Below are 13,950 nucleotides of genomic sequence, written 5' to 3'. Positions count from 1 at the left end.
CCAGCAGACGCGCTAAGCATGTTTAGTAAACCTCCCTGAGCCACCCAATGCAAGGAGTATGGACTGGGAGGTTGGATGAAAACAGGAGGCGTCCGAGGCGGGATGATAAACCTATGAGCTCAAGGAGTTGTATTACTCCTTCTTAGCAGGAGCCAACCTCTCAAAACCGAGCCGGAAAGAATTTTGGCACGTGTTTTGATCTGTCATTGGCTCTTTAGCTGTGCCTAATGTAAGCCCACCTTTTTGCCGGTTCCTGATTGGTGGGAGGGCGAGAGAGAGTTGCGCAGGGGCTTGTGGGTTTTTGCAAGATGGCGGCTGCCATAGTGAAGAACATTGGGACGAATCTGAGCAGACATCTGAAGGAGATTCGGATTCACTTGTGTCAGAAATCGGCTGGCAGCCAGGGCGTGAGGTGCGCAGTGTCAGTTGGCTCCTGGGCATTTCGATGTACGCTTTCCTAACGTTTCTGAGAGCTGCTCGCCACTTGCCCCCGATTTTTGCAGCTGGAGGGTTACTTTGCTACTGGCTGGAGAGGTGGCTGCCTCCGTTCTGCTTTGCCCAACATTAGTCAATTATATAGCCGAATATCCGCTTTATCAATGATAGTGACGGCACAGGGCCCCTTGACATAATTTGAAAACAGTTTTTGATGCACTGTGGGACGTTTGTGCTTTGCGTGTGTGCACACTAGTTTAGTTCCCGGAAGGATACTCAGATAGTGTACATGGGTTTTACTGATTAATATTAGCAAAACCTTTGCTCGCTAAGGTCTGCAATATTAGGGGCTTGGAAGTAGAGAGTTGCACGGGGCCAGAAATCTTACCCATCCCCACCAAAATTTAAACCATCCCAACCCGTCCCCGCAAGAATTTAACCCATCCCAGTAAGAATTTAATAGTACATAAAAGAAAGTTCCAGTCAGCTCCCTCAGTCTCTCTCTGGATTTGAGCCACAGCACTGTAGGCAAGGAAGGAACGGAAGTTGGAACTTGGAACACTCTGGTGCGCACATGTAAGATTTGTCTCTGATTCACTGGCAGTGTGTGCTGAGAGGTCACCACATGCACGCGCCAGTAGGTCAGGTGACATCTGATTCTCGTGCGTGTGTCAGAGCTGAGGTCTGTGCACCAGCCTGGGAGCAAAGAGGATTAATAGTAACATAGTAAGTGACAGCAAATATACCTGAACGGTCCATCCACTCTGCCCAATAGTCACACTCATGATCAATTCATCATTAAATCAATGAGTGTGATATTATATACTTGATTATGGTCTTTCTTTCATGTTTCTGGAACAAAAACCACAGAAGTCTATCTGGCCCCATCCTTATGTTCCAACTGTGGAGTTGCTATTGAAGCCCACTCCAGCCTATTCATGTTCTCATTTGTGGGACACAGACCATAAAAGTCTGTCCAGCACTGTCCTCATGTTCCAGCCACTGAAGTTGCTGTCTAAGCCCTTTCTAGCCCATCCTACACCAGATTGCCATGTATGAGACACAGACCATACAAGTCTGCCAGGTATCAGCTCTGGTTCATCACAGCCAGAGTCGCCATCTAAGTGTCACTTGACATATCCACACACATGCAGCCATTTAAGGTTAGCATGCCTTTTTGAATTCCGTCATCATTTGTGACTCTACCACCTCCTTAATGGAAGACTTTCCACATTTATGCTGTTAAAGCAAGAAAGAAGAGGAGGAGGAGGAGGAGAAGACAGCACTCAAATAAATTGGTATTCGGTAGATGAGAGGCTGGTGCAGGTGCAACTTACACTTCCATGGGAAGCCCACAGAACTGGTTCCATCCCCGCGGGAACCCCGCAGGAACTGCCTCCGTCCCCGCGGGAACCCCGCAGAACTGCTTCCATCCCCGCGGGAACCCCGCAGGAACTGCCTCCGTCCCTGCGGGATTCCCGCGGGGACGGAAGCCGTGCAGCTCTCTACTTGGAAGACAGCTACGAGTGCTACATCCAAATCTGGAACTGCTTTCCAGGATACTACTAGTTACGGATTCTTTTTTTAGGAAGGAGGGAAGAGAGCCAAGAGGCATTTAATATTGAGCTTTTCGTAAACTTTTTTTGTTTGTTTGTTTAGAACAGATATAGGGGACATGTTTAAGTAAAAGTCAAGGGTCTTTTGTGAAAGAAAATTTGAATGAAGTAAATAAATGATCCAAGGAACGTGTATTGATATTTGGCGTCCATGCTGTTAGTTGAGTTAATAAACCTGTGTTTGTTTTCTTATGATCTTGTTCTGCTTTCCAGTTCTCGTGTGTCAGCTAGAACTTTAAGATAGGATTTTGCTGACATATAAAATTGATAAATAGTGCTTCATACACTAAGTCTGGATGTCATAATTTGTTCTAGTGCATTCCGTTCCCATACTGAAACCCAATTGTCTTCCTACAGGGCAAATCATGCTGTCTTCTACTAATAATAAAATATGCATGCTTTTTATTTTTTTATTTATTTTTAATCATGGCCATGGTTTACAAAAGATACTGTAGAGATGTGCAGCCTAGTGTTCTCGTTGTCATTGTTGTCGGCTTCTTTTTCTTTAAGTTAAACATAGTTTAGCTGCATGGGTGCACTTTATATCATTCGGACTTTGTTTTACTTCCATGGTCTATACGTTCACAGGAGCCATGCACGAAAGGACAAATGGGCTGTGAAGGCTTCATGATCCCACTTGACAGTTTGAGAGCAGCAGTTTGGGACAGAATGGATGACGTTACTTTGGGGATGAAAGGGCAGCCAGCCTGTTGGCAGCAGACTGACAACATGGCCCTGGGGCTGATGGACACCTCCAGTGGCTGAAGTGGCAGGACGTGGGGAAATAGGGAATGCTCAGTGGGCAGCAGAAGTGGAGGGAGAGTTAGGGCTGAAGACAGATGTTGTAATGTTGAGCCAAGATATGTTCTCAACAACAGTATTGGGGTGGGAGTGGGCCATTGGCTAACTACAATTGATAAAGTGGTTGTTGAGGGAGAAGGATGAGGGACTATCGGAGCACTGCAATAGTCCACAAGGATGCAGAGTCAAGGACTGAGGACAGATGTAGGGAGAATGTTTTAGCCCATCAAATTTGACAGGCACATTTTGCTAATATTTTTGTTATAATTAATAGCATTATGTGTTACTGTTCTGAATCTGATCTGCTTTTTCTTTTTGCACAGAGATTTCATTGAGCAGAACTATGTTGATCTGAAGAAAGCAAATCCTGATTTCCCAATTCTGATTCGAGAGTGCTCTGGAGTACAGCCCAAACTCTGGGCACGCTATGGTGAGTGGCAAGAGATTGTAGAGATTTTTCTTTACAAACTTTTAAATTACAAATGCTGAAAATCACAATTTTTAGTGTATTTTTATTAGATAAGTTGTGACCATCTCTGGGAAAAGGTAACTAAAGTCGTCAGAATAAAAAAAAAAAGTAGTTTTAATCACTTCTATTAGAACAACAGTCCAAACCCCATCTTTTATGTGAAAAAAAAGTTAAAGAAGTTCAAAAATGTAACTTTTGCAGGCTGCTTATGGACCCATGATATGAAAAATTGACCATTCTCTACATTTTGGATTTGCTACTTTAGTCACCTTTTCCCATCGAAAGTCATGTTCAGGGCTGCCGAGAGTGGGGGCAGGGGGGAAAAATTCCCCGGCCTGGTGCTGGGGTCTCTCTCTCTTTCTCTCCTGCTGGGACCCGAATGATTGTGTCCCGACAGGAGCAGGAGAGAGAAAAATCCGGCGCCATGGCCAGGCCCCCCTTGGAGGCTGGGAGGACCTTGAGGAGCAGATATTGCAGGTCTTCCTCCAGCGCTGCTCTTCTGCCCAGCTGAGCGGCTGCTTTTCCTCTCAGGCGCATATGCTTGGTTTTGAAATCGAGCATGCCCTGAGAGAAAAAGTAGCCGCAGGAGCAGGTAATCAGCAGAAGAGCAGTGCTGGAGGAAGACGTCTTCTGCTTGGCAGGACCTTGGGATCCTCACCAGCCAACAAAGTATTTCAGTTGCAGCAGCGGCCCTGCCCTGGGCCTGGTTCAGTCTCTCAGCGGCTCTGGTCATGTTTGGTTGTCACATTTTATAGAGGGCTTTTTGTAGTTGAGTGGCTTAATTGAAGGTTTTGACTAATTAAAAGAATGAAAAATATTTGGCATTTTTGAGAACCACAAATTGGGTTTGTTTTTAGGATACATCTACTACAGGTCTTGGATTTCTTTTTCAACCTAGAGTTCATCCCAAGCATTTAAGAGCCTATTTATTTATTTATTTATTTATTTATTGCATTTGTATCCCACATTTTCCCACCTTTTTGCAGGCTCAGTGTGGCTTACAATAAGATATGAATAATAGAAATACACTTGTTACAACTTGGTTATGGAATACATTGTGCAGAGTTGTGCATCTCCCCCCCCCCCCCCTAATGTTCCAACAGAGTTCAAGAGCAGGGGAGGGAGGGGCATCCTCTTAGAGATCTGCAACAGCATTTTGACCTAATTTACTCCCATTGTGTTTCTATAGGAAATTAAAGCTTAGCAAATTAGGATTCTAATGTGCCACTGCATAGCTCTGGTAGAATCTGCAGCATGCCAGAGGTGATATAACTGTTTGGCTTATTTGTGATATGGAGTCTCCACTAGTCTCGCCTGCCCTTCCTGAGCCACCTCTCCCTCATTCCTTTATTTCTGTCTTTCCTCATTCTGCCTTTTTAAAATCCTTCTCACCCAATCCTCCCTTGGTCTCCTATTTCTTTTCTCTTCACCCACTGTTCTTTTTTCCCCTGTTCAAGTGCATTCCTCTCATTCTCTTGTCGCCCCCTGGTATCTTCCCAGCGGGCAGGTACTGAAAGGGTTTGCTTCCATCTTTTATATAATTATGTGGTCTACTTTCCTTTCTTTCTTTATTATGTTGTAATGTTTCTATTTCTCCTCCTTATCTTTCCACTTTGTTTCTTCCTCCACTACCTTTTGTCTGTTTTCTTTCTCTCCTCCTTTTACTGCTCCCTCTTTTCATTCTTCTGATGATTGACCCCCCCCACCCCCCCACTTCCCTTGCTGTCCCAGTGGCCTCATGCTCTTGCCCTGTTGCCATTGAAATAATTCATCTCTGCACAGTGTGACTCGGCTCTAGTTTGAGCTGTGTGGTGCACTACGGAATTAGTATCATGGTCTTAAATCTCACAAAACAGCAGAGGTTTCTGCAGTGTAGGGCACAGACTTGAACTGGGTCGCACAGTGCAGTGGAAGAATTGTGGTAAGGGAACATAAAAGGAAAACATCAGAAACCTCATGAGGGCAACAGGGTAGTTTCTAGGCCCAGTGTTGAGAGCCCCATTTTAATGAATAGGCATGAATGAGATTTGCATGTAGATCTCACTCTTACATTCTTGTTTGTGGTCCTTCAGCTGTGTCCATGGGAAGGTGAAGGTAGACCTCACTATGAGTAGAAAGTTTTACAAGCTTTGTAGTGAACCGGTGCTGTTTTTATTTTTAACCTTAGCATTTCTCCAATCTCTTCAGCAGTCATGGTTTACATTAAAGCAGTGGTCCTCAGTCCAATCCTGAAAACTAAACTGGCTACTGGTCCTCAGTGCAGTCTTAGGAAAACACTCAGATAAACTAGCCTAGGCTAGGTTTGGTTTCAGAATATTTACAAGGAATATGCAGAAGAGATTTTTACATCAGAGCAGCCACTCCCCAGTTCCAAGAGGGAGATTTTAGGCCAGTCCTGACTTTCTGACAATCCCAGGTTGTGAATTTACTCCAAGGGAGTGGAGGTGATCCTGAGGGCAGAGTGGGGGAAGAGTTTGCATTATGCACATAGTTTGTAAACTGTGCATATCTGCACACAAAATCAGCTGTGAAATGTGAGGGTGCCAAAGAGCTGCTGTACATGTAAGCATAGAAATTCCCTGGGGTAATTTTTTTTTTTATTATATATAATTTTTATTAAGTTTTTAATACTTATACAGATATTATCAATACTGCAAAGTATAATACAGCCATTAAACAATAAGCTTTTAAGTCAGGAAATCAAGAAAATATTTTCTTTATATAACATGACTTCCTTAGACCTCAATATGGAAGATAAGGGGGGGTAGGAATATAGTGAAGTTTAAACATAATATATACATAAATCATTATAATTTTAATTATGGTTCCGTTTTCCTTTCTTCTTTATTACTCTACAGATTTCTTGCTGTCTAGGAAGGTCTGAAGTTGGTTAGGCAAATAATAGACATATTTTATCTGATTTAGTCTAATAATACATTTACAAGGGTAAGCCAGGAGAAATGAAGCCCCCAATTCCAAAACTTTTGGTCTCATAGAAAGGAATATTTTTCGTCTTTCTTGAGTAGACTTAGAGGCATATTTTCAAAGCACTTTGGGAGGCTAAGTTCCATAGGTTTCTATGGAACTTTGGGAGGCTAAGTGCTTTGAAAATAAGCCTCTTAGTCACGTCCGGGTAAAGCCAAATTTTTTGACCAGCAAACAAACAGTCAGTAGATTTAAAATATGAACGCATTATTGCATTTAAATCCTGCTGAAATACAAATGAAACAATTAATGTCCCTCTTTCTGTTACATCTTCAATTGATTGTTCCAAAATATCTGTGACGTTTTGCAGGTCTATTGACTTCTCTGAATCTATTTTTTTCATTGTAGATGGTATATAATAAATTTTATTTAACGGTGGAAACACTTCTTGGGGAAATTTCAAATTTTCTTTTAAAAATCTGCAAAACATATCATTCGGGGACACTCCCATCAATCTAGGAAAATTCAGTATTCGAAGATTTAATCTCCTATTATAGTTCTCCACTTGCTCTATCTTCCTTCTTAAATCCATATTATCCTTTATCACTGCAATTTTAAATTCTTCAGTTTGTTTTGATTCTCCCTGCAAGGCCTCAATTTTCAAAGACAAATCTTGTTTCACCAACTCATGGGAGTTCTTCACCTCCTGTATATTAACATTCAATATCTTTACCTCTTCAGAAGATTGTTTCAATATTTTGTCCATTTCTACCAACTTTAGCCAAATCTTCCCAGGCTCACCTCCATCTCTCCGGCAACTGCAATGTTTTCTCCAGATTCGAGCTCCCCTCTGGGCTCCTCGGGATCGCCCCTTCTGGGTTCCACAGGGAGCCCCGTTCGAATCGCAGCAGCTGCAGGGCAAGGAGGCGTCATAGAGCTTGGCGGGGAGAGAGATGTTTCAATTTCCAGCGGGGGAACCGCTTCACCGGTTTCTCCCGCTATGGACTCCGCGTCACCACGTCGGGAAAGAGCGGGGAAGAAGCGCTCCAGGCCCACAGTTACTGGCGTGGACGTTCCAGAAGGTAGGGGATTCTTCCGAATCGTTCCCTTTCGTTTTGTATGCGGCATATTGTAATGAGGCAACTAGAAAAAACAAGTTTTAGCAACTGTAGAGCGGAGAACACCTCAAACGTTACCGCTCACGGCGCCATCTTGACACGCCCCCCCCCTGGGGTAATTTTTAAAGTAGAAGTGTGCACAGATTTTGAGTTGAAAATTTGCCTGCACCTATGCATTATGCCACACGCTCAGTTACAAAATTACCCCCTTCAGGAGGTAATCTTTTTTTTATTTTTTTTTAAAGGCATCTATATATAGGGAGTGGAGGAGTAGCCTAATGGTTACTGTAGCGGATTTTGATCCTGGGGAACTGGGTTTGATTCCCACTGCAGCTCCTTTTGACTCTGGGCAACTCACTTAACCCACCATTGCCCCAGGTATATACCATATAAACCGCCTTGAATGTAGTTGTGAAAAAAAAACAACGACAACAAAAAGGCACTATATCAAGTCCCATTCCCATCCCATAATATCTAAAAAGGCACTCATTTTATACTTAGAATAATGTAATAGAAGTTGAGGTAACTTTATAAACCATTTTTACCTGTAAAATGCTGATTTACACATGTAGACAGCTTTTCTAGAATTAGGTCACACCTAAAATTATGTACGGTGCAACCCTACATGGAGTAGGCATGCATGGGGTGGAGTTTGGGCAGAGCTGTGATTTACACATGTTTTTTTTTTATAAAACACAGCACACTTACAACTGCTTTCAAGCAGATATAGTGACCTCACATTCAGTCTAGGTGCGATTGCTGCACAATTTGTGCTAGTATTTTTATTAAAACATACAGGCTGATCCACCCCTGCTCCAGCTAAGATCATTTTCATGCACTTTTTCTGACTTCCTGTGCAATGCTTCCTCAAGTTAGTCACCTTTATTTCTATCTAACTCCTGTTATTCTCTCTTATTTGCCTGTATGTTCCACCCTATGCTGTTTATTAAACTGTTTTAATGACTATTGTTTTGACATTGTAAGCAGCATATATGCCATACCAGATACTGTAATTTGAATATTTTTACTACTGTAATTGTTGCCCATGTCCAGCTTATTCTTGCTGTATACTGCCTTGGATAATTTCTTCAAAAAGCTGTTAATAAATCCCCAATCTCTATATATAAAAGGCACCTCCAACGTTCTATGAGGCAAAGTTACCCAGAATTCCAAGTAAAGATGGTCATGGTGTAGATCACTTTCCCACCATGAGTGCCTGCCCCGCCCTTGCGTCACAACGTGATGACGTAGAGGGCGGAGCACATACACTCGACCAAAAAAAAAACACACCCGTGAGAGCGAAGGAAGGGAGGGAAGCAGGCAGGCAAGCAGGCAGCCAGCCACAACGTCGGAGGGAGGGAGGGACGGAACGAAAGAACCACCGAGCCAGCCGGACACCCCCCCCAAGCACACCGCCCCTCACCCCTACACTCCCACCAACTTCCCACCACTACCATGCCACGCCCCCCCCAATCACCACCCTTCACCCCTAACCCTCCCCCCCCCCAAAGATCCCACCACACCACCCTCCACCCCCTCAACATGTTGCCAACGCTCCCCACCTACAGCCCCCCCCCAAGGTTAGAACACCCACTGCTCCATCCTCCACCCCCCCAAACGTCGCACCACCCACTGCTCCACCCTCCACCCCCCCCCCCAAACAGGTCGCCGCCGCTCACACACCCCCCTTTGTCCTACATCTGCTGAGTGTCGGTTAACACCCCCTCTCCGTCCGAGAGAAAAACAAAATTAAAAAAAAAAACAAACAAAAATGGTTTTGTGAAACAAGCAGGGCCCCACAGCCAGCCTTCGGTTGTCAGCGGTGCATCCGCTCCTCCTTGCTATGGGGTACACCTCCAGGGGCTGTGACGTCAACGCAAAGAGGAGGAGCAGATGCACAGCTCACACCCCATGGCTGGCTGCGGGGCCCCGCTTCCTTCGTCAAAACATTTTGGCAGGTTAACTTTTTAAATTTTCTTTTTCTATCCGAAGGAGAGGAGGGGGGAGTGCCCCTCAGCTGATGTAGGACATGGGGGGGGGAGCACCGGCGACCTGTTTGGGGTTAAGGGAGCTGCAGTGCCACCTTGGGGGGGGAGGGTGCAGCACTGGCTGCTGCGACCTCGGCGGGGGTGGGTGGACAGGGGCAGCGGTGGCAACATGTGTGGGGGGGGGGAGGGTGGTAGTGGTGCCACCTTTGGGGGGTGAAGGGGTGACGGCCGACAACTTTAGGGGGCGCAGCGGGGAGGGGGTCCCCAGTTCGGAGAGGGGGAAGGGAAAAGGAAGAGGGAGGAGAGGGAGGGGTACTGAGACCGAAGGGAGAAAAGGGGGGTCCACAGACCTGAGAAGAGGGGGAGAGGGGGACCAGAAGGGGGGGAGGGGTCCTGCAACCACACAGAGGGAGGGGGGAAGCTCCACCACACACTCTGTTTCACACTGTGTGACATTCACACACTCGCACCCACACTCACTCACTCTCTCTCTCTGACACACACACACATTCACTCTCTCACTCACACACACTCTCTCAAACATACACACGCCGAGGAAAACCTTGCTAGCGCCCGTTTCATTTTTGTCCGAAACGGGCCTTTTTTACTAGTAAATAAATAAGCAAGCCCTACCATAAATCATCACTGAAGCTGCAGTACTGATTTCAATAGGTAGATTCGAGGATTATAAATCCCACACCAGGGTTGACCAAAAAGTCTCCCTCCTGGAACTGGGTAAATTGGCATGTCTGTTATATATTAGTACATACAAACTTCCCATATATGTTTGTTGAAGACAGGGCTTTTTTACTAGCAAGAAATACGCTGGTACTCAGATGCAGGCCCAGGCTGTGGAGGGGGAGGAAGTCAAGGCAGCTGCCCAGAACCCTACACCATCAGCCAGTAACTCCAGCTGCAGAGCTCATTCACAGGAAGAAAAAGGTCTGTGCTATCGCTCTACCTGCTGACAAGAGGCATAACAGAACGGTGCTCTGGCACTATCATGATATGGGCAAATGTAAGAAAGCTATGTCAACAGTGCTGTTCTCTTTTTCTCTCCTACTGGTAACTTTTTTTTTTCCTGCATCTGAAAACTTTGTTGGCCTGAAAAGATTTGTACGTGTGTTTTCAAAGTAAATCAAAGTGGTTTAAATTAGGAAAAAAGAAAACCACATCCTAGTGCTAACAGTAATTAAAATTACAGGCAATTAGTAGGTTTTGGTGCAATGCCCTGTAGAGAAACAGCCTCTACTTCCTTCTTCCTCCAGAGTTGTTTTGATAAGAGAGGGAGCAGAGTAATTCTTCCCTCCAGTAATTTCCTAGAGCAGTATTACTCCTGGGGGCACATCAAGCCAGTCAGGTTTTCAGGATTACCACAATAATATTCGTATAACTGGTTATCAACATAGGCAAATATATTTCATGCATAGACATTCTCATGATCCTAAAAACCTGAGAGGATGAGTGAATTACATTAACTTCATTCAGTTTTGAAATTTGTTTTGTATAAAGGTCTTAGACTTAATCTTATAGTTGTAAACTGTTCTGAGCAATGGGTTGAAACAGTATATAAAAACTTATATGTTATGGGTGCCACAATGAAAGGGTTGAGAAGCACTGTCCAAGTGATTAGGAAGTTTAAAACAAAAAGGTACCTGTTGCTTATTTCCATCAAGTACCAGCAGCAAAAAACACTGGCTGTAGGTATCTGAAAACTAAACTGGCTAGGTGCCACTTTAAAATTTACCCAGGGAATTTCTATGCTTACATGTACAGCAGCTCTTTGGCACCCTCACATTTCACAGCTGATTTTTTGTGTGCAGATGTGCACAGTTCACAATGTATATGGATAATGCAAACTCTTCCCCCACTCTGCCTTCAGGATCACCTCCACTCCCTTGGAGTAAATTCACAACCTGGGGTTGTCAGAAAGCCAGGACTGGCCTAAAATCTCCCTCTTGGAACTGGAGAGTGGCTGCCCTGATGTAAAAATCTCTTCTGCATGTTCCTTGTGAATATCCTGAAACCAAACCCAGCCTAGTCTAATCTATCTGAGTGTGTTCCTAAGACTGCACTAATATTCAGGGGGAATGATGTGGGGCTCTTTTCTGTCATGCTGAGCACTAGTCTACATGGGCTTCAGTAAACCACTGTGATTAATGATTCTTTAACTTATTATTGTTTTGCTCTTGAAAGTCTAAACTTCTCAAATATAAGCTAACGTAATCTTTCCTGATTAGCGGAAGCCACTTAATTTAAACAGAAAAAAACAAGGAACTATTTTTCATAAGTCTACTCATGTTTTTTTTTTCCACTTAGTGGTAAAGGGGCTTTTATTTTTGAAATGATTAGAGTTAATGTATAGTGTGTTATTGACAACCTGATCTTCTGACCCAAATATTGAGAAGCTTGCTGGACAGTCTGCCCTTTGCGCTATATAGTCTTGGTGCTAGGATCTGCAGTGAGAGTGTGATCCCCAAGCTCTCAATATAGAGTCAGGGTGTGATTTGTATTTTGTATTCTAGAATTTGGGAAAGAGAGGAATCTGTCGCTGGATAATCTGAACGCCGATCAAGTTGCCAAGGCTTTGGAGTCTGTTGTCAGCAGCAAACTGTGAAGGAACGGCACAGAATGTAACATCTTGTTTCACTAAGCTGTATCGCACCTATGGATCTGTAATATGCAAACGCCTTTGTAAGAGGCAGATTGTACATAAAGTCTTGAGTTGTATACTGTCAGTTTTACTTGTTTTCACTTCTTGTATAAAAATATTAAGGGGGTCTTTTACGTAGGCACGCTGGCGTTTTTAGCGCGTGTTAAAAATAGGCGCGCGCTAAAGACGCCCATAGAAATACATTGGCGTCTTTAGCATTTAGCACGCTCCTATGTTTAACTCGCGCTAAAAACGCCAGCGCGCCTACGTATATGACCCCTAAGGCTGTATAACTTCCTTCCTCTCCCAACACAGCACACACAGATCCAAAAGCTGTTTGATTCTGGAAGGGCTCCAGATCTGCTGTATCTGAACTGGAGCTTCCTTCTGGCTTTCAGTCATTCCTAGGTTGGTTTTGTCTACAGCATCCCTGTACTTGTTGTGTTATGGTAGATAATGCTTTAAAAGGAAGAAAATAAAGTACATGATATAGACTGATAGTCTGAAAATGAATTCTTCAAGACTGGTGTTTTGGATACCTGTTGTCACTTAGAGCTGTGATTTCTCAGCAGTGGAATTACAAGCAGGTCAGCTTGACTGAGGTGTAGTACAGAGCTGGTGCTTATAGCCAATAGAGTAGAAACCATGAGAAGGGATCTCCAAGTGTTAAAAGAATGGTCAAGGGTCTGGCAGTTAAAATTTAATCAGTACTTCTGGGGTATCAATTTGATTATAAGATCCTCAATTTTAATCCCATATATAAAACCTTGTCCTTATTGTTTTATCAAACATTGAATTTACTAAAATGATACAAATTAAAAATATTATTTAGTAAATTCAATGTTTAATAATAAAACAATAAGGACAAGGCTTTATATAGAGAGTTAAAATTTAATGCCAAGAAGTGCAGAGTGATGCACTTGGGTTGCAGAAACCCAAAAGAGATATACCGGATAGGTGGGGAGAGATTGGTAAGCTCAACTCAGGAGAGGGACCTTGGGGTGATAGTGTCCGAGGATCTGAAGGTGAAGAAACAATTCGACAAGGTGGTGGCTGTGGCCAGAAGAATGCTAGGCCACATAGAGAGGGGTATAACCAGCAGAAGGAAGGAGGTGTTGATGCCCCTCTAAGTCGTTAGTGAGGCCCAACTTGGAGTATTGTGTTCAGTTTTGGAGACCATAGCTTTCTAAGGATGTAAAAAGACTTGAAATGGTGCAAAGAAAAGCTACAAAAATGATATGGGATTTGCATTGCAAGACGTATGAGGAGGGACTTACTGACCTGAACATGTATACCCTGGAGGAACGGAGAAATAGGGGTGATTATGATAGAGACTTTCAGATGAAAGGTATTAATCTGCAAAACAAACCTTTTCGAGAGACAGAAGGCAGTAGAACTAGAGGTCGTGAATTAAGGTTGAAGGGGTCAGACTCAGGAATTATGTCAGGCTGCCAAATAAAAGGAGTGTTCCCAGCTGCAGCAAAGCAAAAACAAACAAACAAACTGATTGCTATCAGTTGTGCTACAAGACTACAATGAGGGTACTTAGGACTGGAGAACCCTGAGGGGTCCATGAAGGGCTTTCATGGGCTATTCACTGTGGAGTCATCAGGGCAAGAGCAACATGCCATTTTACTTTATATTAGCTAATAGGGGCCTTAGATCGTAAGCTTTCCTGGGCACTGGAAAGGTGACTGAAATCGCAACCCAGTCTTGAAGTAAGCTGTGGATCAGCTTTTGAGAGGTCTGGATAGTGCATGAAATGACTCTTGGATGTCTCCCAATATGTATGTCTTCAGGAACTGTTCATGGGACATAGATTGTTGGATTACATACCTCCTTGAAATGCAGTCTTTGAATCTGTTATCTATTCCTTTCTGTTTATCCTCTGCAACAAGGGCATTCCCAGAACAAGTGGACTAGTGTCTCTTCAATGCCTCAACCC

The 13,950-nt window shown here is 43.8% G+C and overlaps 1 protein-coding gene across 1 annotated transcript; it reads left to right on the top strand.

Annotated features, from left to right (window-relative positions):
- Positions 1 to 265: 265 nt before the first annotated feature.
- NDUFA2 (NADH:ubiquinone oxidoreductase subunit A2) lies at positions 266 to 12,090 on the top strand. The gene is made up of 3 exons (XM_030211614.1): positions 266 to 412; positions 3,176 to 3,282; positions 11,878 to 12,090. The coding sequence occupies exons 1-3, from the start codon at positions 309 to 311 to the stop codon at positions 11,967 to 11,969; spliced, it is 303 nt and encodes a 100-aa protein (XP_030067474.1). The 5' UTR covers positions 266 to 308; the 3' UTR covers positions 11,970 to 12,090.
- Positions 12,091 to 13,950: the final 1,860 nt, after the last annotated feature.

This window comes from Microcaecilia unicolor, chromosome 8 (genome assembly GCF_901765095.1).
Source record: "Microcaecilia unicolor chromosome 8, aMicUni1.1, whole genome shotgun sequence".
Classification (NCBI taxonomy): domain Eukaryota; kingdom Metazoa; phylum Chordata; class Amphibia; order Gymnophiona; family Siphonopidae; genus Microcaecilia; species Microcaecilia unicolor.
The sequence above is the reverse complement of the archived record's forward strand: the minus strand, read 5'-3'. Positions and strand labels throughout refer to the sequence as shown.

Bases quoted from the DNA above. Each gene is read 5' to 3' on its own strand.
- NDUFA2 (XM_030211614.1), top strand. From the start codon at position 309: ATGGCGGCTGCCATAGTGAAGAACATTGGGACGAATCTGAGCAGACAT. The intron at 413-3,175 runs GTGCGCAGTGTC...CTTTTTGCACAG, and splicing joins GCTGGCAGCCAGGGCGTGAG to AGATTTCATTGAGCAGAACT. The intron at 3,283-11,877 runs GTGAGTGGCAAG...TTTGTATTCTAG, and splicing joins CAAACTCTGGGCACGCTATG to AATTTGGGAAAGAGAGGAAT.